We start from the raw sequence: 24,255 nt of genomic DNA, 5'->3' as shown, positions 1-24,255 counted from the left end.
TTGGGTTCAGGCTCTTCATGTGTTAAGAAAAATCAAAAGGTGAACTATTTTGGTATAATTATTTATTATGATATTTTTTAGTAAAATTTTTAGTTTTATTTATTAAATTTTGGTTTAATGATTACAGTCTGAGAAGAAGACCATGGAGATAATGCTTCCAGTTATTTGATTTTTCATTTTTTTCTTATCTTGGTAATTTTAATTTTTTTCACTACATTAAGTAATTAGTAGTAGAAGAGTATTTTTTTTATCAAACAATAATAAGTTTTATTCTTTTGTTTTTGTCATAAGTGAAGATTTTTCTCAAGGTAATGGGGACTTAGTATATTGTTTTTTAGTACGAAGAGAAAGGGCTAGAACTTATAAATTTACATCAGATTTATAGTTTTTTATTTGGATGATTGTAAATTGATATTTATATTTCATTTGGCATTTTTGTGATTGATTATTGAATAAATTTTATGCATAATATTATGCAGTGTTTATGAAAAAATTTATGCAAACTGTATAAACAATTTTATGTAGGATTTATGTATGCAAGTCATGCCCAATTTTATGTAGAGGGCGCCCAATTTTAAGTAAAATTTATGCATAATTTTATATACAATTTTATTTTACATGTATTTTATGCAAAGTTCTAAATGTAGCTTGGAGCTCGAACTCGGTTTATTGGGCTAGAGCTAATGATCCATCTGACTTAACATTTTAGGCCTAACGAAAATATTTTGATAAATTAGTGCATCGATTAATAAGTCACATCCTAACAGAAAACGACTCGTTATATACGATCGATCACTTTATAGCGATCGCTGAATCAATGTACTGACTTTTACAAATAGACAAAAAATGGCTAATTTGGCTTGGGGAAGTTATAAATACCCCACAAAACTACACATAGATAAATTAATGATCGTTTATTGGCAAATCCATTAACATTCATTCTCAAAGACTTGCAAATCTTCTCTAAGTGAAAGAGAGACTCAACCTTGCAAATTATCTACTTTTTCTTCTACATGTTCATTGCATTTCATATAGTCAAACTCCTGAATACACTCATTGTGCTGAAAAGAAGTAGATGCTTGGACCTCTCAAGGAGAAGGTACTCTCCAAGTGAAATGGGTATAAGTGGAATTTTCTTTGATTTGATTTTTATCTTGCGAAAGGTTCATCTAGAACCTATTTAATCTAGGTAGAAAGGGTCAACTAAAGATAAAATCTACCCAATTTCTTGGGGAGATTGTATTTGTGAAAAACATGTATTGAGCTACACGTGGTTTAAAAAGAGTTGAAATATCTTTTTGTCAATTTAAGGTATTAGAGCTTTGGATAGTGGAATTTTTGAAACAAGGGTTCTTAGGCGGTGAATACCAAGAGAAATATCGATAACAAAAGTTTTTTTTGTCTCCTATGATGTGTGATTGATGTTTTACATTGTATTTGCTATATCACATATTTTACATTACATGCCTAAGTTAAGCTTTTAAATTCAAAATCTCTATTCACCCCCTTCTTGAGAAGTTACCTGGGCCAACATTCTTCAAGTTCAACTTAGTGCTTATCTTCATGCCTCCATATAGATGTACTCGACGCCTTTTCTATTTAGTTATTATCTGTAACACTTTTAAATTATTTTTCTTGCCTTTTGAAGCTGTGCTCGACTCCTTCAATGTATGTGTTTGACTCCTTTAAGTTGGGTACTCTGACTCAAAATTTGGTTGGTCTCTTCTTGGTGATGTACTCGATTCATTCTACATGTTCAACTCATAATCAACCTTCTTTTGTTCATGAACTACTCAAGAATAAAATAATCAAATGCCTATTATATGTTGTCCTCAAAATCTCAATGAATGGAAGAATCTTGAGCTTCTTCTTCCTCATATATAACCTTGTACCACCTAAGCCTGCAATATAATATCACTTCGAATTGAAAGAAAATTAGAGTAATAAGGGACTATTGAGGCATAAAAGCAATTTCTCATAATGAATAATTGCTCCTACTTTGAAGTTTGTTGATCGGTTGATAGCAAGTTCCGTCCCAGATTCCAGCCCATTCGATTCCTAGCTGACGCGCACGAGCACGAGCCGTCACTCTTTAACGTCCAACTCCAACCACAAGAAAGCGGACAGAGTACAATCGATTGACAGCCAGGGGCACGCCTCCCCTACATTTACTTCCCCGCTAAAATGGTAGCATGCGAATTGCAAATCTTTGTGTTTTTCAGCTCAAATTTTGGTTCTTCTAGACTATGATTTTAATGGCGACATCTAGTCCTGCTGTTGCCTTCTCCGGTTTTGAATGTCATGCTTCCAGTTCTCATACTGGCCGAATACTTGCAGGACCGCTTCTGCCGAAAAGAAGGCATCTTCTCAGAATAACTCCCAGCAAGAATTTTTCTCTTTCCAAGTTAGATTCAAGTGGTTACCACTCAACTTCTTATCTTGCTGCTTCTTTAGTAGACTCAACTGAGGAAAATAACCTCGCTGGTCGGATATCGAGTCCAGAAGATCAAAAGCTGGAAGTCCGTACCTGGTAGTTCCGTTTTTCTTTCTGAACTTTAAATTTTGCTCAAATTGCTGGCTGCAATGACGCGCATATTGAACTCCTGACTTATTATTTGGTACAATATAGGGTTACATAGCTCAGTTTGTGGACGAATTATTGCGTCATGTGTCAGGCAGGAGCTCCTTAATACAACATTTTCAAATTTTCTGCAAATCATGGCATCTGTTTTAGTCTTGGGGAAGCTAGTCGACAACTCATGTCTCATTTGAGCGCATGCTTTGATTCTGTGCTATCCTCTGAAAAATTAAAATAAGTGGAAGATTTGCGTTGCGTATTTGTTTTGCAAATCATGTTTCTAGAACGAGCTACAGTTGATAAAAGATGCGATCATTCAGCCACCAATTTCACTTTGTTGATTTGTTTTTTTACTTGCTTTGGTTTTTAGAGTGACAGAAGCGAGGAAACGTCAACATAAATAGACTTTGACCCACTACCTATGTTCTCATAAAATGCTAATTTTCTGGTAAATTGTAACATTACTGACACTTTATAGGAAGTGCTCGAATTAAGATGTGAAAAATCCATTTTCATCTCAAACATTAAGAACAATCCTGAGAACCAGCCTTAGGAAAGTGGACTTTAGCAAGTGAACAAAACAAGGAGGAACATGAAGAGTTATTATGGTGGGGTCTTTACTGGAGGAGGTATCACAGTAGAGTCTGGTTTCTCTCTTCTACTTCAAGTGTATAATTTACTTCATTTTGACTATGTAAATCTAATATCAGTAACATAAATTTATTCATATGCAGTTATTCCATGATATTTATTTATTTTAATCCGAATAGCCAAATTTTGTTTTCTGCTGCAGAAATTGATGTCTAATCTACTTTTTGCAGCATATGGATCTGGAGAGGTTACCGTATTCGCTATCAGTTTGCTGGTAACAACGGACCTGCACTGGTTTTAGTTCATGGTTTTGGGGCAAACAGGTGAATCTTATGTACATTTTGCTTCCCATTAAAAGGCAACTTTTTTTTTTAGGTATCTAAATTTCAGAGAAAAGGTCATATGGTTCGTTCTCTGTATGACATCTTTTTATACTACCTAGCAACTGTTGAAGATCATGCCAAAACAGAACACTGCACTGTTTAGGACATTCAATTACAGAGGATTATGCTCCCCAATTATAGGAGCTAATCAAGCTCCATCATACCTATTTTGTACAAATCACAATCCTCTGTAATCAATTGTAATCTTTGTAATTGATATACATACAACTATAAATACATAGAAGAACTCACCCGAGAGTGTGGTGAATTTTCCAATCTTCTCATGGTATCAGAGCAGGTTGGTCCCGAGTTCGAGTCCCGCTCCCACCGAATTTTGTCCCAGGTATTTCTGGTGAATTTGTCCTGGGTTTTTCCAGGAGTTTGTCCCGGGTTTTTCCGGTGAATTTGTCCATGGGTTTTCCCGTGCGGGGGAGTGTTGGAATTTGTGTTTGTATCGACTGGGCCAGTCCTTGTATAAAATCCGTGGGGTTGCTTTCCTAACGGGTTCGAGCCTTTTAGCCCAATGGCGTCAAATTTCTCCTCTGATCTCCTCCCATTCAACACCTTGATCCATATGATCACTATCAAGCTCTCCTCTTCAAATTATCTTCTCTGGAAGAGCCAATTTCTCCCTCTTCTTGACAGTCAAGGTTTGCTGAACCATGTGGATGGCACTCTTGCGCCACCACCGCCGTTTGAGCCCTCCACTTCATCGATGTCAAACCCAAAATTTCTGGCATGGAAGGCGACAGACCAACGCCTCCTCAGCCTCCTGCTATCTTCTATGTCAGAAGAGGCCATGGCCGAAGCCGTTGGTCTGACCACCGCTCGGGAGGTGTGGAGTGCCCTTGAAAACTCCTTCAGCCACTGATCAAAAGCTCGGGAGATTCGCCTCAAGGATGATCTCCAACTGATGAAACGCGGAAATCGACCAGTCTCCGCCTACGCTCGAGCTTTCAAAGCTCTGTGCGATCAGCTTCATGCTATTGGACGACCAGTTGACGAAACCGACAAAGTCCACTGGTTTCTTCGCGGTCTTGGCCCCGATTTCTCCAGCTTCTCCACCGCCCAGATGGCGCAAACACCTCTCCCCTGTTTTTCCGATTTGGTTTCGAAGGCCGAAAGCTTCGAACTATTTCAGACGTTGTTGGACAGCCCGATGCCCCCTACTGCTGCATTCATGGCAAATCAGTCCTCCTCCTCTCGATTTGGCACATCTTCTCGCCCAAATCGCGGTCGCGGCAACTATCATGGCCGGAACTCTGGAAATGGTTCGCGAAACTCCTCCAGCCATGGCCACCACGGCGATTTCTCGTCCAGCCAGGGTCGTTCCAACTCGAATCATCGTCGCCGACCGCCGAGATGTCAGATTTGTCGTCAGGACGACCACTTTGCCAATCGGTGTCGCCAAAGGTATTCCTCGCAGGAGCAGTCGGCGCAGCTCGCCGAAAATTTTGGTTCGACGCTCTCCCTGTCCTAACCAAATGCGTCTTCTGACTGGTTCGTGGACACGGGTGCGTCAGCCCACATGACCCCTTCTCCCTCCACACTGGACCAGTCTGTCCCCTACACTGGTAAGGATCGGGTTATTGTAGGGAATGGGGCGTCCCTACCAATTACCCGTACAGGTCATCTCTCCCATTCCCCAAACCTCAAACTCTTAAATGTCTTAGTCGTTCCCCACCTTACCAAAAATCTCTTATCTATTAGTAAATTGACTAATGATTATCCTTTATCTGTTACATTTACTAATAATTTTTTTACTGTTCAGAATCGTCAAACGGGAAAGGTGGTGGCAATCGGTAGACGTGATGGAGGTCTATATGTGCTAGAGCGTGGCAACTCTGCCTTCCTTTCTGTTTTGCACAATAAAATTCTCCATACCTCGTATGAATTATGGCATGCTCGTCTAGGTCATGTGCATCATTCTGTCATTTCTTTATTAAATCAAAAAGGTCAACTTTTTCTTACGTCTTTATTACCCTCTCCTAAATTATGTGACACGTGCCAACTTTCCAAAAGTCATCGTTTACCGTTTTCTCGAAACGAAAAACGATCATCTCATGTGTTAGAGTTAATTCACTGCGATATATGGGGTCCGTCTCCAGTAACATCAAACTTGGGGTTTGTCTACTATGTCTTATTTGTTGATGATTTTTCTCGCTTTACTTGGCTTTATCCATTAAAATTGAAATCTGACTTTTATGATATTTTTCTTCAATTTCAAAAATTTGTGGAAAATCAACACTCTGCTCGTATTAAAATTTTCCAAAGTGATGGTGGTGCTGAATTTACAAGCAATTTTTTTTAAAATCACCTTCGTCAATCTGGTATTCATCATCAATTATCTTGTCCTTAAACCCCTGCTCAAAACGGTCGTGCTGAACACAAACATCGTCATGTCACTGAAACTGGTTTGGCTCTGCTTTTTCATTCTCACATCTCTACTCGGTACTGGGTTGCTGCCTTTAGCACTGCTGCCTACATCATCAACCGATTGCCATCCCCACTTCTCAACGGTAAGTCCCCCTTTGAACTTCTTTTTGGTTTTTCTCCCAATTATGCAAATTTCCATCCCTTTGGTTGTCGTGTTTATCCCTGTTTACGTGATTATATGCCTAACAAATTCTCCCCGCGTAGTCTTCCATGTATTTTTCTGGGGTATTGCTCATCTTATAAAGGTTTTCGTTGCCTTGATCCCCTTACTTCTCGCATATACATCACCAGACATGCCCAATTTGATGAGACATTTTTCCCATTCTTAGCATCTTCTCAGGCTAAATCTCTCTCCTCTCTCCAGTTCTCCAACTTCTTGGAACCTGGTCAAACTCCTACTGTCTTGTCCCCATCTCCTCCGGCGCCTCATTCCCCGCACATTACTCCATCCAGCTCTCGTCCCTGTGTTATTTGTCCTGATCCTGTGGATGAGATTTTGCAGGCTACTGATTCGCTTCCAGAACCGCCTCTGCCGCCTGCTGCTTCCGGTCCAACTGGACCTCCTGCTCCTGTTGACTCACTCCCAATGCGGTCTCATCCTATGCTTACACGTGCTCAGGCTGGAATTTTTAAACCGCGTCACTCGGCTGATCTTGCCTACTCTGGCTCTTCTGGTCTCCTTTATGCTCTCTTGACAGCTACTGCGCCTAAAGGGTTCAAATCTGCTGCCAAGAATCCTGCCTGGCTAACTGCAATGGATGAAGAAATTCAAGCTCTACGAAATAACCGTACCTGGCTCTTGGTTCCTCGTCCGGCTCATACAAATATTGTGGGTTCTAAATGGGTATTTCGGACCAAATACTTGCCTGATGGTTCTATTGAGCGCTTCAAGGCTCGTCTCATTGCAAAGGGGTTCACACAAGTCCCCGGTCTTGATTACACTGACACTTTCAGTCCTGTCATCAAAGCTACCACTATTCGGGTTGTGCTCTCTATTGCTGTCACAAATCGCTGGTCTCTCCGTCAATTGGATGTCAAAAATGCTTTCCTCAATGGTACCCTAAATGAGCAAGTCTATATGGAACAGCCACCAGGGTATATTGATCCGCGTTTTCCTGATCATGTTTGCAAGCTTCAGAAAGCTCTTTATGGCCTCAAACAAGCTCCTCGAGCCTGGTTTCAGCGGTTCAGCTCTTTCCTTATTCATCTTGGCTTCTACTGCAGTCGTGCTGACCCTTCACTCTTCGTCTTTCATCGGCACTCTGACATCCTTTACTTGCTCTTATATGTCGATGATATTATTATTACGGGCAACAATCCCTCTATTCTTGATAGCTTTGCCACGAAGCTTCATTCTGAATTTGCTACTAAGGATTTGGGCTCACTCAGCTATTTTCTTGGTCTTGAAGCTACACCAACCGTTGATGGCCTCTTCCTCAGTCAATTGAAATATGCACGCGACATCCTTGCCCGAGCTACATTACTTGAGAGCAAGCCTGTGCACACTCCTATGGTGGTTTCTCAGCAATTATCCTCTGTTGGTCCGTTGTTTTCGGACCCCACTCTTTATCGCTCCATTGTTGGGGCTCTTCAGTATTTGACCATTACGCGTCCTGATATTGCTCATGCTGTCAACTCAATCAGTCAGTTTTTACACTCTCCCACTACTGACCACTTTCTTGCTGTTAAACGCATTCTTCGGTATGTCAAAGGTACTCTCCATTATGGTCTGTCCTTCCGTCCATCCGCTTCACCAGGAACTTTAGTTGCGTATTCTGATGCTGATTGGGCCGGATGTCCTGACACTCGCTGCTCCACCTCAGGTTACTCTATTTACCTTGGTGATACCTTAGTCTCATGGAGTGCAAAGAAGCAACCTACGGTTTCTCGTTCCAGCTGTGAGTCTGAATATCGTGCTCTTGCTCTCACGGCCGTTGAACTTATCTGGCTCACCCATCTTCTTCGTGATCTCAGAGTTTCCCTCCATGAGCGGCCACTTCTCTTATTCGATAACAACAGCGCTCTCTTCCTGAGTTCCAACCCTATTGTCCACAAGAGGGCCAAACATGTTGAGTTAGACATTCATTTTTTACGAGAACTTGTTGCTGCTGGCAAGATTCGCACTCAATACGTGCCCTCCCACTTACAGGTTGCAGATATCTTCACCAAAAGCGTCTCTCGGACTCTCTTTCAGTTTTTTCGATTCAAGCTACACGTCTGTCCTAATCCGACGCTCAGCTTGCGGGGGGCTGTTGAAGATCATGCCAAAACAGAACACTGCACTGTTTAGGACATTCAATTACAGAGGATTATGCTCCCCAATTACAGGAGCTAATCAAGCTCCATCATACCTATTTTGTACAAATCACAATCCTTTGTAATCAATTGTAATCTTTGTAATTGATATACATATAACTATAAATACATAGAAGAACTCACCCGAGAGTGTGGTGAATTTTCCAATCTTCTCACCTCTCATCTCTTTGCCCTGTTATCCTTGTACGTATTTTACTTGTGGTTTTTTGTTCTGGATGGGGTTAACCTTTTCCTTTGAATGAAAAAATTCGTTAAGACAAACATTTTGTTTCAAGTAATACATCAGGTTCTGTGCCTGAGCTTCATCATGACTTCTTATTTGCTTAGGTATCTTTGCACTTTGAGTATGATTATTTCTGATTTTTATTTGTTTTTATCTGAGTTCGGCAAGCTTTGTATGTCACTCATATGTTTTCCAATTTTCCTTTGCTTTCTCAGTGACCATTGGAGGAAAAATCTCTCTTTTCTTGCAAAATTACACAGGGTCTACTCAATTGATCTCATTGGTTATGGCTATTCTGACAAACCAAACCCACATGATGTTGGGAATGATAGCTTCTACACATTTGAGACATGGGCTGCTCAATTGAATGATTTCTGTTCTGATGTTGTCAAAGATGAAGCTTTCTTCATCTGCAACTCTATTGGAGGTAAGCCTTTTCTTTACTCCATGTTTTATATAAGAATTTTTCGGAATTGCTGTGATCCTTGAGAGGAGGGCCTGCTGTTGTGTACTACTTTTACAGTTTGATATTCATGCATATAGAACTTATGAGACAATATGAGGCCAGGGAACAGATTGATGTCCCAAAAATAGGAGATGATCTAAAATGATCCCCACTTGGATTATCATGGTCATCTAAAACAAGTTCTAACTATTACCACCAAACTCTCCCTTCTTACCACCATCTGAAGCTGCTCTCTTACTTCTAATTGTTAATGTGGTGGCTTTGAATTTCGCTACTCATCTCATATACAGTTCAAATAGGTTTCCCCTCCGAACTGGTTTCCTGAACTGGACTCCTCCAATGCCTATTTACCTAATGGCTGGATGACTGTAACAGAGGCAGTCAATGTTGATTTTGAAGAGTTACAGTAAGAGAGCTTCTAAATTCTAAACTTTGTATTCTTTTATCAGGTCTTGTTGGTCTTCAAGCAGCTGTTATGGATCCTCAGATCTGTAAGGGCATTATTCTGTTAAACATATCTTTGCGTATGCTTCACATAAAGAAACAGCCTTGGTATGGGAGACCATTTATTAGATCTTTTCAAAGTTTATTGAGGTATATCTCGATGGTTAAGTGTTATGCAAGTTTTGGATCTCGCTGAGCCCATCCTAATAGCAGAATTATAAGGTATACATTGTCATGACAGGAATACTGAAGTTGGTAAAGTTTTTTACAGAGCTGTTGCCACACCAAAATCAGTTAAAAGTATTCTTAGTCAGGTACTTTTGTGTCACAAAAGATGTACCAAGTTTCATGGGCATTTATCATGAAATACGTGCTGTAGAAAAGATATTAGGTTCGATCATCTACGGATATGACACATTGGGTGTTTGTGTATAACAAATTCAATTGCATGCATAATGATATTTGTGGTACAGAGATATGATGGATAGTATGATTTGGTATTCAGTGTTATTATGACACATCTAAGGTGACAGACGAACTGGTTGAGAAAATCCTGCTCCCAGGTCTTGAGCCTGGAGCCGCTGATGTTTTTCTGGAATTCATTTGTTACTCGGATGGTCCCCTCCCTGAGGAACTTCTGCCCCAAGTGAAGGTTAGATATGAACTTGTACCACTTTCTTCGTCATGCAAATTTAATTCACTTATTTTCTCGTTTTTTCAAGTAGTGCCCAGTTATTGTGGCATGGGGAGACAAGGATCCATGGGAACCCATTGAACTTGGGCAAGCTTATGGAGAATTTGACACGGTTGAAGACTTTGTTGTCCTTCCTAATGTTGGCCACTGCCCACAGGTATCCTTCCCGCTGCTCAATCCTATTTTATGATGCTTTCCATGGGTGTCTTCTTGCTAAATATTCCTTGTTTACATGAAGGATGAGGCACCGGACCTCGTGAACCCCCTAGTAGAGTCGTTTGTGGCTCGGCACTCCGGAACAGAAACTAATGCTCCAACAAGACCTATAACATGATTGTGCTTTATTTTAATTTTAAAATTTTTTTTGACACTGCAGATTATAGCATTACCAGGTGGATGTAAAAAAAAAATTGTATTAATTTTTTGTTATGTTAATTTTTTTTTTCAAAGCAATTTATAACTGGGAGGGAAGCAAGTTCAATAAGTTCCAATACCATCTTGGTCAGTGAACAAAATTACAATGATATTGCATCGTATTCCAGATGGCATATTGTATCTTTTGCACCAAATCGTTTGCTCCGGCATTTGATGGGTACCAAATTGATATTTTTCACTGCCTACGACCCCAAACTAATAGTCAAACCGAAGTTGTTAATCAAAGCTTGGGAAACCTCTTTCGTTGCCTTGTAGGAGAGCACCACAACACTTGTATCTGGTTCTCTTGATAGCACAATTTGCTTACAATCACTCAGTCAACAGGTCAATTGATATGAGCCAATTCTAAGTTGTCCACGGTTATTAGCCTAGGAAACCATTAGATCTCATACTTGTATTACCTCATGTTAGGGTTTCGGAGTCTGCTACAGAATTTGCATGTAGAAATCAAGACATGCATGTTAAAATCACTAAAAGACTCCAAACAAGTAATTCCCAATACAAACTTCAAGTTGATATGCATGTTAAAATCGCTAAAAGACTCCAAACAAGCAATTCCCAATACAAACTTCAAGTCGATATGCTTTAATGTCATAAACAATTTAAAGTAGGTGATTATGTTATGATTCAGATTATAGCGGATCGGTTTCCTAGTGGACCCGCCCGAAAGTTGCAATCTCATAGTATTGGATCTTTTTAAGTGCTGAAAAAGGTTGGTCAAAATGTTTATGTTATGGATTTGCCATCATATTCGAGTATTAGCTCCATTTTTAACATTGAAGATTTGATGACATATAGGGGCCACTCCTCTACTCCAAATGACTCCTTTTCCTCACCTTCCACCAATTGCCTAACACCTCCTCCTTCCCCGCCTGATATCCCTTTGGATCCCATTCCATAGGTTTATGTAAATGGAAATTTTAAATGTTACCGAGGCTAATTTTATATCGTTACAAGTAATGAGCATTATGACAGATGTGTGCTGTTAAGTACAAACAAACATGATTTTATACATTTGATATATTAAATTAAGCATAATTTAGAGTACGTTTGAAGCTATTGGGGTCGGTCGGGTTCTGGAGTCCCTCTGATCCAACGGGCGACTCTGTCTGCTCTCAGACAGCCCAAATTAGATATTAGGGACCGAAAAACAGTAGCCAGAACGTAGTCAGAGATCTGGTTGACTGAATGGTGAAAAATTGAAACCTAAATGCCCTCAATTCTCTCCCCTTCCCCTTCTTCCTACTTCCAGTCGATCTCTCTCTCCTCAGCAGCCCAGTAGCCGGTGCTCAGTAACTCCAGTCGAAAAGCAAGGAAGCTGATCAGCTCATTTGTCTGTTCTATTTGAGAGAGAATTTGTGCGTACTTCGACATTCTCAGACGGCAATGAGTAACACTGAGCCCATTGGCCAGATCATCATCAAGCTCATCAGCAACCTCTGTTTCTCATTCTTTGTCTTCTCCGTCCTTATTTTTACCGTCATTGCCATTACCTATCAACCTCCAGATCCCTGGCTCGAATCCTCCAAAGCTCTCACCAAAGTCTTCTCATCCGTCGAGAACGCTACCTTCCAGACTGATGAATCCCTCCTCAAAACCGGGGAAGATCTTGTTCCTCTCCCTCCCGCGCCTTCCCCCTCCTTTGAAGCTTCTCTGCTCCCCATTTCGCCTGTTGCTCCCTCCTCCAATTGCTCCGACGGTGCCTCCCTTCCCCTCAACTGCTCCGATCCGCGTGTCCTCCCCGCCATTCAGGCCTTCAATCTCAACATCTTCAAATCTATCGTCTTCATCGAGTATCGAACCCCTGTTGCCGGATCCAAGCCCAATGAGTGTGACGTCGCCTGGCGCTTTCGCAATAAGAAGGAGAAGTCGTGGCGCAAGTATAGGGACTTCCGTCGCTTCTCGCTCGACTTCGGGGATGGCTGCACCCTCAAGGTCGCCGGCGCCGGCGGTTGGCATTCCGGCAAGAACGCCCGGCGGCCGCCAAAAAATCTCAATTCCACGGTCGCTCCTCCTCTCAAGGATGATGACATCAACGATACGATCCCTACCCTTGGATCGGAGGCTAATTTCCGCAAAGGCAAGTATCTGTACTACTCGCGCGGGGGCGACTACTGCAAGTCCATGAATCACTATCTCTGGAGCTTTTTGTGTGGTCTAGGTGAGGCACAGTACCTCAATCGTACTTTCGTTATGGATCTGAGCATGTGCTTGGCTGCAACTTACAATGCTAGTAACAAAGATGAGGAAGGTAAGGATTTTAGATATTATTTTGATTTCGAGCACCTAAAAGAAGTTGCTTCGGTGGTTGAAGAGGCTCAATTCTTGCGAGAGTGGAAGATTTCGGACCGGCGTCAGAAAAATAAGCGGGTATCGATCCGTAAGGTGGCCAGCTACAAGGTTTCCCCCATGCAATTGAAGAAAGATAAGAGCACTATCATTTGGCGACAATTTGATGCGCCGGAGCCAGAGAACTATTGGTATAGAGTCTGTGAGGGGCCTGCTGCTAAGTCTGTTCAAAGACCTTGGCATGCAATTTGGAAATCGAAGAGGTTAATGAATATAGTTTCAGAGATTAGTGGGCAATTAGACTGGGATTTTGATGCTGTTCATGTGGTTAGGGGAGCCAAGGCAGAGAACAGGGAAATGTGGCCTAATCTGAATAGAGATACTTCTCCTGATGCACTCCTGATGAAGCTGAAGCAGTTGATTACGCCACAGAGGAAATTATATATTGCGACTAACGAGCTGTTTTACAATTACTTTGATAAATTGAGGTCACAGTTTAAGATTTATTTGTTGGATGATTTTAAAGAATTGTGGGGAAATACAAGCGAGTGGTACAATGAGACAAAAGCTCTTAACGATGGCAGGCCAGTGGAGTTTGATGGTTATATGAGAGTGGCTGTGGATACTGAGGTTTTGTACAGGGCAAAGACATGGGTGGAAACTTTTAATCATTTGACAATGGACTGTAAAGATGGGTTTGGTACTTGCTGAGTTAATTGTGAATCTTGGTTAGTGTGATTGACATTTATTGTTTACTACGTTTTGATTAGTTTTTTGGGTTCAAAAAATGGGAATTTTCCTGTTACACATCAGTGATGTATCCCTTTTCTTTTGTATTGGTTAAATAGTACAATTAATTTCTCTTTTAAATGTTGTATTCAGATTGGTTTCTTTTATCAAACATGTTCTACTATATATATGGCTGTTGATTACATATCTCAGGCATGAAAGAAAAAAAGTTGTTCAGAGTTGATAGCTACAGGTAGGAACAATCTTTTGATGAATTGGTGTCAGTCATTTGTCATTAACTTTTTGGTATGTTCCTTAGTGGAGAATTTGTGAGTCAATAGCTAAGTGTCATGGGTTCAGTCACTGTGGAATACTGACCCAAGCTGGCCCCAGATCACAGCTTTTGAAATACAATTTGCAAAACAATCACGATACCAATTTTAGAAAAATAATCTTGAACTGTGAGGAAGCAGATTTCCACCAAAAGGCTGTTACCTTATAGAGCTAACTCACCACGTCTTGTGCTATATATGCACTTTGGTTCAAAATATGTTTGTCCTGCACTCTGGTCTCAATATGGCTGGGAAGGGGAATTTATATGGCCTACCAGTTTCTGAAATATTTTCAGAGTATTCCTGGATGCATACTTATGCGGTAGCATAATCCTCATGGGTGCTTAATGCTGCCATATTTAGCTTTAGATCTTCCTGAATGATGCTGCTTTCATTGTCTTTTGAAGCTATAATTCCTGTGACAGAGCAAGCCTTTCTTCCTTGTGGTTGTAAAGTAGCATGTTGTGAATGAAATTCTTGGATGCCTCATCTCTGTTGTAAAAGAAGTGAGGGTGTATGTAGAAGACCTCCCAAATACTAATTGTAACGTTTCCGGTGTCCAGCTAGTGGTGATCATCTTTAATATGTGGGTTCATTCTTGACTAGTGATATTCACCATTCACTTAACTCTTGGCTGGTGATTTGCAATTGGTTTTCTCTTGGCTACTGAAACTTACCAATGTCTTTTACCTTGACTAGTGACATTCATCTCCCTGTTATATATATATATATATATTTTTTTTTTTTTTGATAAAGATGTATTAATAAAACAGAAGAAAATTACAAAGTTTGAGGGAGCATTTCCCTTACAACCAGTGATTGTAGGGTAGCTCCCTGCCTAGCAAGTACATCAGCCGCTGAATTTGTGGATCTCGGAATGTGGGTCCAACAACAAGAAACAATTGAGGTAATATTTAAAATTTCTTTAAAATCATCTCCCTGTTATATGCTAACTTACTCCACTCTTATGCTGTGGTGTGCGGCTTCTATACTGTATATAAGGCTTTCTTTCTGTTCTTAACCTTTCAGCAGGCTTTAGCCTTTATTGGCTTAGTATTCTTTGAAACATCTTTTGTTTCTTCTGAAACCATATGGTCATGTAAAACCCACTACAGCTGGGGAGCTATACCTGTTTCCCACGTTGTTTCTGGTTCTATGCTGCATCTTTTTTCTGGCTTTTGGTGGAATTTTTTTTCTATGAATGGTGGTGGAAAGATTTAAGATGAAGCTCACTCCTTGACAATGGGCAGTTCGTAGATCCAAACTGGAAACTTATTGACATGTGTGCAATTTCATGTACAAAGTTCTGAAGCTTTTTTTTTTTTCCATTATCAAGTATGTATTACTTTCTGTATTTATTTTCCTCAATAAATGAAATATTTGAAAAACAATACAGATATTCAAAAGTATTTCAGTGGCACTCATGGTTTTTGAAGCTAAAGTGCTCTTCATATTAAATTCCTGAAATCAATATGTGGTGGTTGGCTAGAAAGTAATGTTTCACTTCAGGAGTATGGAGCTGCTGCACAGGATTTTTTCAGGAATTTGGGATGATCTGTTGTGCTTCCACTGTCCAATTGTTGGCTGAGGCAACTTGGTCATGCACAGGTGAATATTCCTGCAAGGTCCAAGAAAAGGAAGTTGAAAGTCAGGATATTGTTAAGGAAGAAGTTCAGTTTGTTGTAAGATTTGAAGCCTGGTTGGGAACATCTTTATCTAATATAGATGCTGGGAAGGTACCGTTGATTCCAACTATATGCACTAGTGCTCTAAAGATGTATCTGTGACGCTGAGGATGATAAATCTTGCCAACATGTAATGGGGTTGGAAATTCCTTTCCTCTTGGTATTCCAAGGGTTGTGAATCTCCCTCTCCATCCCTCGATTTTTTATTTTAAAAAAGAGGTTATGCTGAGCACCCCTGGCTCTCATTGGATGTGAAGAAGCCACAACCTGCATCTGTTTAGGATCCACGTAAGTTACTTGGAGGTCTTATTCTGCAGGAAGCCATAGACTGTATAGTTCATCTAGGTAATGATATCCATCTTTGATTTGGATTCTGAGATAACTCATGGACTACATTGTTCTTGAAACTGAGGAAGGCCTAATGAAAACCGGCCATCTGGTGGGACTCTTTGGTTTGCTTGCACACATTTATAGGAGTATGTTAATTGAGAAGTAGGTGGGTTTGTTGCCTGACTTCAGATAAACAGTTCAACTCAAACTAGAATTCAATGTATTATTTCTATTTCTTTTAAAAGCTTTCTATGTTATAAGCATGCTACTGATGCTTATGATATCCGTTCACTATTTGCACATTAAATGGATTAGACTGACAGAAGATTGATACCACCTCCATCCTCCTTATCAGCTCCTCAGCTGTTGGTGCTGACACAATGATATTCCTAGCAGAAGGCTTTATGAATCCTTCTTCCACACCCTTGTCAAAGAGTGCCAGCAAGCAGTTGTAATATCCATCAACATTTAAGAGACCTACCTGTGAACACAGCAGATTCTCAGCTTTAGTTGAACTTTCCAGGTGCCTGAGATCTTTATCCTAAAGTGAAGAGAGCATTGGAGATTTAGTGAAGGAGCTCACTGGTTTTGTATGGATTCCAAGCTGTGACCAAGTTATCATTTCCAGCAACTCTTCCATGGTTCCATAGCCTCCTGAGAGGTAAAGAAGCATTATTGTACTGGATCTCGTTCTTGTATTGCAGTTTCATGTTTCTATTTTCTTATTTCTTTTTTTGAAAATGTGTCGTGTTTCTAGTTACTGTTATAATCTGCTAAAATTTGTTTATGGAAAATAAGAATGTTCTTGTCTTGTTCTTTTCTTACTTCTAGTGCTTAAGCATTTTAAAGCAAATCCTTCTGTAATTGCACCTGGTAGAGCAATAAAAGCATCTGCCTGACGAGCCATCTCTGCTTTGCGCTGATGCATATCAGGTACAATTATCACTTGACCCACCGCATGGCCTGATATCTGAGTAAGGTTTCTTTAGTACCACAGAAATGATGGAAAGGAAGTAGATCTCATTGCTCAGTCGAAGATACAGGTACACCAAATCAATATATACTACTTCAAAGAAAGATGTTTGAAAATATTCTTGGCTTGCTTTTAACAGGGAAAAAGCTCTCATACCTCAATTGGCACTAGAGCCTTGGGGATAACTCTAGCATCAGACAGGAAAAACAAACAAGTTACATTCACTTCACAATGTTAAATGGGTATTCTGATTTGTCTTTAACTTTCATTACATTTCTCTGTAACTAAAAATATCGATTAGTAGAATAAGGAAACAAAAGAATATCTCCTCTTACCCGAGTACATGACATCCACCATCATAAACTGTTTTGGAAATCAATCCCATGAGGCCAACACTGCCACCCCCATAAACCAGATCTATTTTCCTTTCCACCTGTAAGACTTAGTATAGATTAGGAAAGGCAGCAAAGAGATGAGAGTATCTGGAACAGCAGGAGAATGGATTAGAGAAAGACTAACCAGTTCATTTCCTAGCTGAAGAGCAGCGTCACTGAAAACCTTCCTGTTCCCTGAATTGCTGCCGCAGAAAACACAGAGCTTATTGAACTTGCCCATGACCTCTCTCAGAACAAATAAAGCAAGTTCCTTTTTAATGGATTGGTTGGGTGAAGGTTGTTCAGGAGTGTCTTTTATGCTATATTGTAATCTATGTAGGGCTGCCTGTCTATTGCTCCATGTGACAGTTGATGTTCATGAGCTGTGTATTAATGTGGTAGAGTCAAAGAAGAGATTCTCTACATGTTTGTATTCAATTGTTTTCTGTAGTTTCGCGTAAAAAAACATATGATTTTAAGTCTGATCTTCGATAAAGATGCATCTTGTTGTTTGTGAGGCTGCCTACCTTAATAAAGATTTTTTTTTAATAAAAATCAAAATCCTGATAGGTAACCTCTGTAAATACGGAGCAATCGTCAGTGCGCTTATGAAGTAGATTTGGCTGCTTAGATGATTTTTCTAGTTTGGATACACGTGGAAAATGAAAAAGAAAAAAAAATGGTAATATTTTTTAACCAAAACATTAGGGGTCTGTTTAGAACCCTAGAAAAGAAAAGAAAAGAAAAATAAAGAAAAGAGGTTTATTTTCTCTTGTTTGGATGTCCTTGAAAAAGGAGAGAGAAAATGAAAGAGAAATATAATTTTTCTTGTTTGGATACACGTGGAAAATGAAAAAGGAAAAAAAATAGTAATATTTAAAATTTTTCTCTATTTCTTTTATTTTCTCTTGAAATTTCATAATTTTAAGATAAAAAATATTATAACTAAAAGAAAAACTATATTTGTCTCTCATTTTCTTTTTTCTTTTCTTTTTCTAGGGTTCCAAACAGATCCTTAGACAAGATCAGGAAGAATCTATTTGTGAAATGAATGGTTGCCCATCTGATTAGCAAAATGATTGCTGAAGCTTTATTTAAGTAGTGCTCTAATGGGTGTTGCTTTTTTGGTGTAGGCCAAAGCCAAAAGAAAACACAATCCAAATGGACATGCGTGCACCTAATCCCTATCGGAGCTACCCTCTTATTCTTTACTTAATGCAAATCACATCAGCAGGTTTAATTTATTCTATTAAACCCCAACTGGGGTTTTTTTTATTTATGGAAAAAGCTACAACAAACCCCAGCAATTGAGTAAAGTAGGGTTTGAATCATGATTTGAAGTTTGAACTCCTCTCATTACAGATTCCAAGGGCGAGTTCCATGTGTTAATTGTTTAAAGTTGGAAGTTCAAAATTGGACTTGTCTCCGGTTGGCACACGCCCATTCTTACTTCTTACCGACATCAAACGAGTAGTAGTAAGCCACACGGTTGAGAGTTGAGACAAACAATCAACTAACTAGTGTTTGTACTCAACTCCTAGTCCTGGAATCGAAGGTAGTGTTTGTGCCCTGGTAGACTCTCTTGGTTCACCTTTGTCTGGATGCCCTGGCTTAACACCTATAATCACTTTGAGACCTTTTGACTTCCCATGGCAGTTTCCAAGGCCTTCTTGATCCTTGCAAACTCCAAAGTGTTTGAAGATACAACAATAACACTTTCGAGCTAGGATTTTGTTCTTCAACTGAGCTCAAATTGGCTTTTTGGTTTTGTTGAGCCCTAGTGAGAGAATAATTACTTTGTTTTGAAGTCTTTCTGATCATTTTGAGACTCGTAGTGTGTGTCATCTTTTTCAAATTAATTGTCACTTACAAGTATTATAATGCATTGTCCTCATTTCCAATCTTCTGATAACATGAAGTGGATACACGAGTCAGCAAAAGGTTATCTTGGAATTTCATAGCTTCATGCAACTTTAGTTCTTCTTTTCTTCTTTCACCCTATTCTAGTTTCCTTTCTTATATTGAATGAATTATAAAGTTTCCGCAGTCAGTACCTAAAGAAATTTTGTTATCATACAAGAGCATGGTCATAATCATGGAAATGAAAATTCTTGTAGACAAAATGAGCCAACCACTTGGATGCCATGAAGCAGAGAATTGCGAATGAGACCAGACAACTGCGTGTAACAGAAGAAATCGTATTCTGCTTCAATGCTGCAACGAATCCGATCAAACCTATGGAGACAACTTGTAGAGAAACCTCAAGAATTTTGAGTCCTTTTTCAGCTGCACGACAACTACTGCAGTGCACAACATGAGTCTGGTACCTGAGGCAGAAGCAAATTGAAACAGAAAGACTTAGTTAACTACAGAGAATAACAAAAAAAAAAAAAAAAAAAAAGAGTTAAAAAGATCCCAACTTCAGTTGATGTGAAAAAAATCAATAGTAGATCTTTGAGCATAGCAAAGAAGTTTTCAAGTGTGAAATTTATGGTACTGTTTCATGCTACCTGTCCATTAGCTGTTCTTTAGGAGGAGAGGGAGGAAGGCCTTCACCAAACTTTGGATCCCATGGAATGCTTCCATACTTCCTCAACCATCTTCTAAAGCCACTTACAAGTGCATCAGATTTTGTAGGGACAAAACATGCCTTGTGCCAATTGGCTTGCCCCACATCAAATATTTTTCGCTCCTGTATTGAAGAAAAGGTCACCATAAATTCTCCACATATTGCTAGCAATTAACCATTAATAAGATTGGTGTTTGAAGAAATGACCCAGTTGAAGATTTTCTTCATACAGAAACAAAGTTAGTTACCTCAAGATGAAGAAGATACAGATCTGAATCCAGAATCAGGTTTTGGCCCACATGAAACACCCAACGTGGAATAAGGCGATTTGCCCAGAGCGAAAAGTTCCTTGGAAATACCCAAATCAATCTGCTCTGCCCTGGACTTACAGGAATGGACAGAAAGATCAACAGGGCTCTCTTTTGCTTCTGGGGATTATTGGCAGATGCTTTCTGAACAGACAAAATAACTTCAGTATAGATTATTGAAAATCTGTAATATGAAATTTCTTTCAGCTTGAAAACAAGTATGATATAAAAAACCGGAAACCTCAAGCTTTACATTATTGATACTTACCAATGAGGCAGACTCAGCAGTCTTTTCCTCCGACTTTGGATAAGCAAAGAAAAGACAAGGTGCTATGAATTTGCTGCAACCACGCTCTAGTTTTGCAATGTAACCAGTCACATCTAGCTTCTGTACCATCATATCTAAAGGCAACCCTCCTTCTCGATCACGCTTAGCTGTGAAATTTTTTTCTCTCAAGTTAATTGCCGGAACACCTAAAGTAGATTTCATCTGATTAATGAATTTAGAGAAATGAGGTATAACATGATAAAAATATTGTCTTGATGCTTGTGAAAATATAACAAATTCCAAACTTATCAGGCATATTTTGCTTTCCAGCATAGTGTTTTTAAAAAAGTAAAACTTTCTACATAAATCTTACAAATAAATCAACTGATATGTGCAAAAACTTAATTTTCTTTACAAATATTTCTACAGAGTTTCTGGCACATTTGCCTAACAAAAAAATAAAAAAGTCACAAATCATTCTCCTCATTTATGGTGCATAAAAAAGAAACAACTTTGTGGATGGAAGAGACCCCTAAAAATGCACCACAGTTTAACCTCAGCTAACATTTACTTCCATGAATGGCATTGAAGTTCATTCCAGTAAAGGCTTATTGACATGAAGCACCTGAGAATGGTTTTTCTAAGTGCTAATTGCTTACTGCTTTGGATTGGAGAACCAAACTTCATTCTAAGGCACTAGTAATGAACAAATTTTCCACCTGAGCCTAAATACTTCTAAGGCTAAATTAGGACGGCAAATCCTTACTTCTGTTAAATATTCCAGGTAGCTCACTAATATTCCAGATAGAAACTTATCTGAGTCCTGTTCTGGCAGTTTTTGGCATTGGCATTATCTTATAGTGTGCATAATGAACATGAGCAGGGTCCATGAGATTTTCAATCAGAACTTCATACCTGAAATGCCAACAGTTTAATCAGTATACACAGAAAAATCATATCCATAAAAAAAAAAAAAAAAAACCTCAAAATCAGGGAGAAAAACAAATAAAGAAGGAAAAATCTAAAAAACTTAGGGAGAAAAGAAATGAAGAAACGAACCCATATGGAATGTCCCTTATCCCAAAAATAGATGTGTATGACGGATCATCTATTTCATCTATAGAAGGGGGCTTTTTCTTTGACAGTATATCTTTGAACTGAGGATCACTGTTCGGCCAAAACCAAACAATTTTGTTCTGTTCACAACTTGGGTAAACCGCCACACAGGCCCTCTTAGATGTATGGACCTACATATTTTGGTAAATATCAAACATGGAGAAGCTCAAACCCTGATCGTCAACATTGAAACTAAGCAATATGCAGAGAATCGTTCGTCAATAGCTATGGTTATAGCAATTCGATTTAACTGCATGATAAATGACACAAAGAGAGATAAATTTTTATTATTGGTTCAGGTTCTCAGAGTAATTCAACGGGCACTAACCAACAGATAATAATGCGAACATAATCAAGGAAGATTTATCAAAGCGGTACCGGCGGATCATCAAGGGATGCCTGAGGGATAAATTTGCAGTCCCCTGAACCATTAAAACACCAACCATGGTAGACACACTGCAGCCTTCCCGCCGAATCGATCCGTCCTTCGGAGAGAGGAGCTAAACGATGTGGGCAGCGGTCATCGAAAACCTTCCATGTCTCCTCCGTCCGATCCCACCAGATAACAACATCGAGACCCATCACCCTCTTCGCGTGTGGGACTTTCTTGTCCAGGTCGCACACCGGCGCCAGAGGGTACCAGTTCGCAAACCAATCGAATTTCTCTTCTGGTTCTTCAGCCTCTTCTTTCGCCTCCATCGGGGCCGAAGACACTGCAGAAGAGGCTGAAATGACTTGGACATGAGAAATTTTTCTGGAATTGGAGCAAAGCCGTCTGGGATGTCTGAAAGAGAGAGGCCCAATAGATGGAATGTACTGTTTCGGAAGTAGAAAGTTAAAGCGGAGGAGGCACGAGGAGGAGGGAAGCAGAATATCCATGACTGATGCTGTCGTTCTCCTTGAGCTGGACGGAGAAGAAAGAGAACTTAATATGGAGTTCTACGGAAGGGCGAAAGAAACTAAATCAGGTAGTTTAATATGGTTTAGAACTTGTATGGCTCATACTTCTCCACGGATTGTGAGCTCCCTTCCCCCTTTTTTTCTGATTTTTCCCTTCACCTTAATTGCTCTTCAATTCATTCTCCGCGCCAAACAATGTAAACTGTTGAGTTGATAAGGCGGGCCTCCATTTGTCATGAACGTAACGGAGCTCCAATCACGTCAGTTAACACTGGTCGCTTCAGATTTTTTTCTTTTTCTGTTTTCTGTTTTTCTGGTTTTCATGAACTTGCCTTGGTAACTTGCCTTGTATGCAAATTTCACAAGGCGAAATTTGATGGTAGAAGACAAAAATGATTTAGGGGAACTATTTGTCGAAGAAGGAAGCTCACTATGCTCACTATACAAACTAAATTGGCACAATTCCAATTGCAAGGAAATTGAATGTGCATTAGAAATTTCCTAGAACCTAGTTTTTAGCTCAAAAATTTTAAACTCGTGAGTTCTATACCCATTAATACCTGTGTAGTTCAATGTCCACTTATGATGTCTCTTTGCCTATAGTATGAGAATCCACATGTCACCATACAAACCAAGCTTAGTACAACAAAAGTGTCTCTTGGAAATTTGTGATATAGGGTACATGGTCAATTAGCTTCACATGGCTGAAAGCTAATCTGCTTGAGAATCATGAACCAAGAGATGTTCATATTCTTGACAGAAATGTATATCTATAATAGTCATCTTGAAGATGTCTAGTTGTCTATAGTGGTTCAAAGTATGCTTTTGAATTTGCATGATGAAATTCAGACTTACGACTATGCAAAAATAGAAAAAGAGTAGGTCGATCTCTCCCCTCAATAAAGTTTTCTAAAATTATGTGAATCAGGTCTCTATTAGACATGTTATTTTCATGCCGATCTAAAAATTCCTTTCACAAAAGTCATTGGAACAAGGATAGTGTGGATAGGGTGGGCATTGTTGACACTGTCAGAGTGGTTCCGTCCACTCTTGTAGGCGGTAGTTTTTTGCACCTAACAGATCGGTCTTTTGGGTGTATTGGCTAGTCGCTGTCAGGCACTACGTTGACTTATTCACAGATTTTGATGATAATAAAAATCAAGCTAAGTAAGTTGATAGATTTGCAATTCATAGCCTTCAAATACATTTTCTTTATTCAATTACAAGGACTATGAGGAAGAACCGATAAATTTGACATACCTGAACCAAAATGAATACCCAAGTCACATTGAAGTAACACGTTGGAGAGGAATGAAGAATTAAAGACCAAGAGTTTAAGCAAATTAGAAAAATCTCATGAACTCAAGCTATGAAAAGAGGATAGCCATCAAGATTCCAAATCTTTGCTATGAATTTATTTTGGGGCATAGGATGTGCATACTCCTTCTAAAACCATGTTTTCAAAGCTCATTCAAATATTCTGAACCTTTAATCCAATTAGTTTGGCCTTAATTATGTTTAGTGTTTAATGTATAAATATGACAACATGATTGGTAAACCTCTATAAGGCATAACCGATCATACAGTGGGTGACAAAAATTTAGTGTAAACCATGATCGAATCAACCTTTGTAGGTGTGATTGATCATACAATATGCTGATAGGTATGTTTATAAAGCATGATCGATCAAACTTTGTAGAATTATCAATCACGTAAATAAAACATGATAAATCAACCCATGTATGAATGGTGGATCATTTTAAATACTGCTTGGTTAGTGTATAAAGCTTGATCAATTAACCTATAGCAACTTGGC

The 24,255-nt window shown here is 39.4% G+C and overlaps 4 protein-coding genes across 5 annotated transcripts; 2 read left to right on the top strand and 2 right to left on the bottom strand.

Annotated features, from left to right (window-relative positions):
* Positions 1–2,029: 2,029 nt before the first annotated feature.
* Positions 2,030–10,688, top strand: LOC137937052 (uncharacterized). Of its 2 annotated transcripts, none has more exons than XM_068782087.1 (8): positions 2,030–2,530; positions 3,400–3,492; positions 8,743–8,954; positions 9,443–9,587; positions 9,679–9,751; positions 9,943–10,089; positions 10,163–10,288; positions 10,370–10,688. In XM_068782087.1, the coding sequence occupies exons 1-8, from the start codon at positions 2,247–2,249 to the stop codon at positions 10,463–10,465; spliced, it is 1,176 nt and encodes a 391-aa protein (XP_068638188.1). In that variant the 5' UTR covers positions 2,030–2,246; the 3' UTR covers positions 10,466–10,688. The 2 variants fall into 2 exon arrangements, with proteins under 2 accessions (XP_068638188.1, XP_068638187.1); XM_068782086.1 differs by having other exon boundaries at positions 2,030–2,533.
* Positions 10,689–11,744: 1,056 nt separating this feature from the next.
* On the top strand, positions 11,745–13,779 carry LOC137936711 (uncharacterized). Its single transcript, XM_068781550.1, has one exon. It carries the CDS (start codon positions 11,953–11,955, stop codon positions 13,564–13,566), a length of 1,614 nt encoding a protein of 537 aa, XP_068637651.1. The 5' UTR covers positions 11,745–11,952; the 3' UTR covers positions 13,567–13,779.
* Positions 13,780–15,368: 1,589 nt separating this feature from the next.
* On the bottom strand, positions 15,369–17,519 carry LOC137936061 (cytokinin riboside 5'-monophosphate phosphoribohydrolase LOG8-like). The gene is made up of 7 exons (XM_068780587.1): positions 17,424–17,519; positions 17,240–17,337; positions 17,061–17,091; positions 16,802–16,901; positions 16,515–16,585; positions 16,269–16,412; positions 15,369–15,534 (listed from the first exon to the last, which is right to left on the bottom strand). The coding sequence occupies exons 1-7, from the start codon at positions 17,517–17,519 to the stop codon at positions 15,454–15,456; spliced, it is 621 nt and encodes a 206-aa protein (XP_068636688.1). The 3' UTR covers positions 15,369–15,453.
* Positions 17,520–19,328: 1,809 nt separating this feature from the next.
* LOC137936555 (protochlorophyllide-dependent translocon component 52, chloroplastic) lies at positions 19,329–22,615 on the bottom strand. Its single transcript, XM_068781299.1, has 7 exons — positions 21,918–22,615; positions 21,483–21,670; positions 21,240–21,338; positions 20,424–20,592; positions 20,096–20,299; positions 19,789–19,970; positions 19,329–19,605 (listed from the first exon to the last, which is right to left on the bottom strand). The coding sequence occupies exons 1-7, from the start codon at positions 22,416–22,418 to the stop codon at positions 19,350–19,352; spliced, it is 1,599 nt and encodes a 532-aa protein (XP_068637400.1). The 5' UTR covers positions 22,419–22,615; the 3' UTR covers positions 19,329–19,349.
* Positions 22,616–24,255: the final 1,640 nt, after the last annotated feature.

Source organism: Aristolochia californica, unplaced genomic scaffold (assembly GCF_029961685.1).
Source record: "Aristolochia californica isolate CCGP_79_NKW_82.1479 unplaced genomic scaffold, dmAriCali1.0.hap1 SCAF_7, whole genome shotgun sequence".
Classification (NCBI taxonomy): domain Eukaryota; kingdom Viridiplantae; phylum Streptophyta; class Magnoliopsida; order Piperales; family Aristolochiaceae; genus Aristolochia; species Aristolochia californica.
The sequence above is the reverse complement of the archived record's forward strand: the minus strand, read 5'-3'. Positions and strand labels throughout refer to the sequence as shown.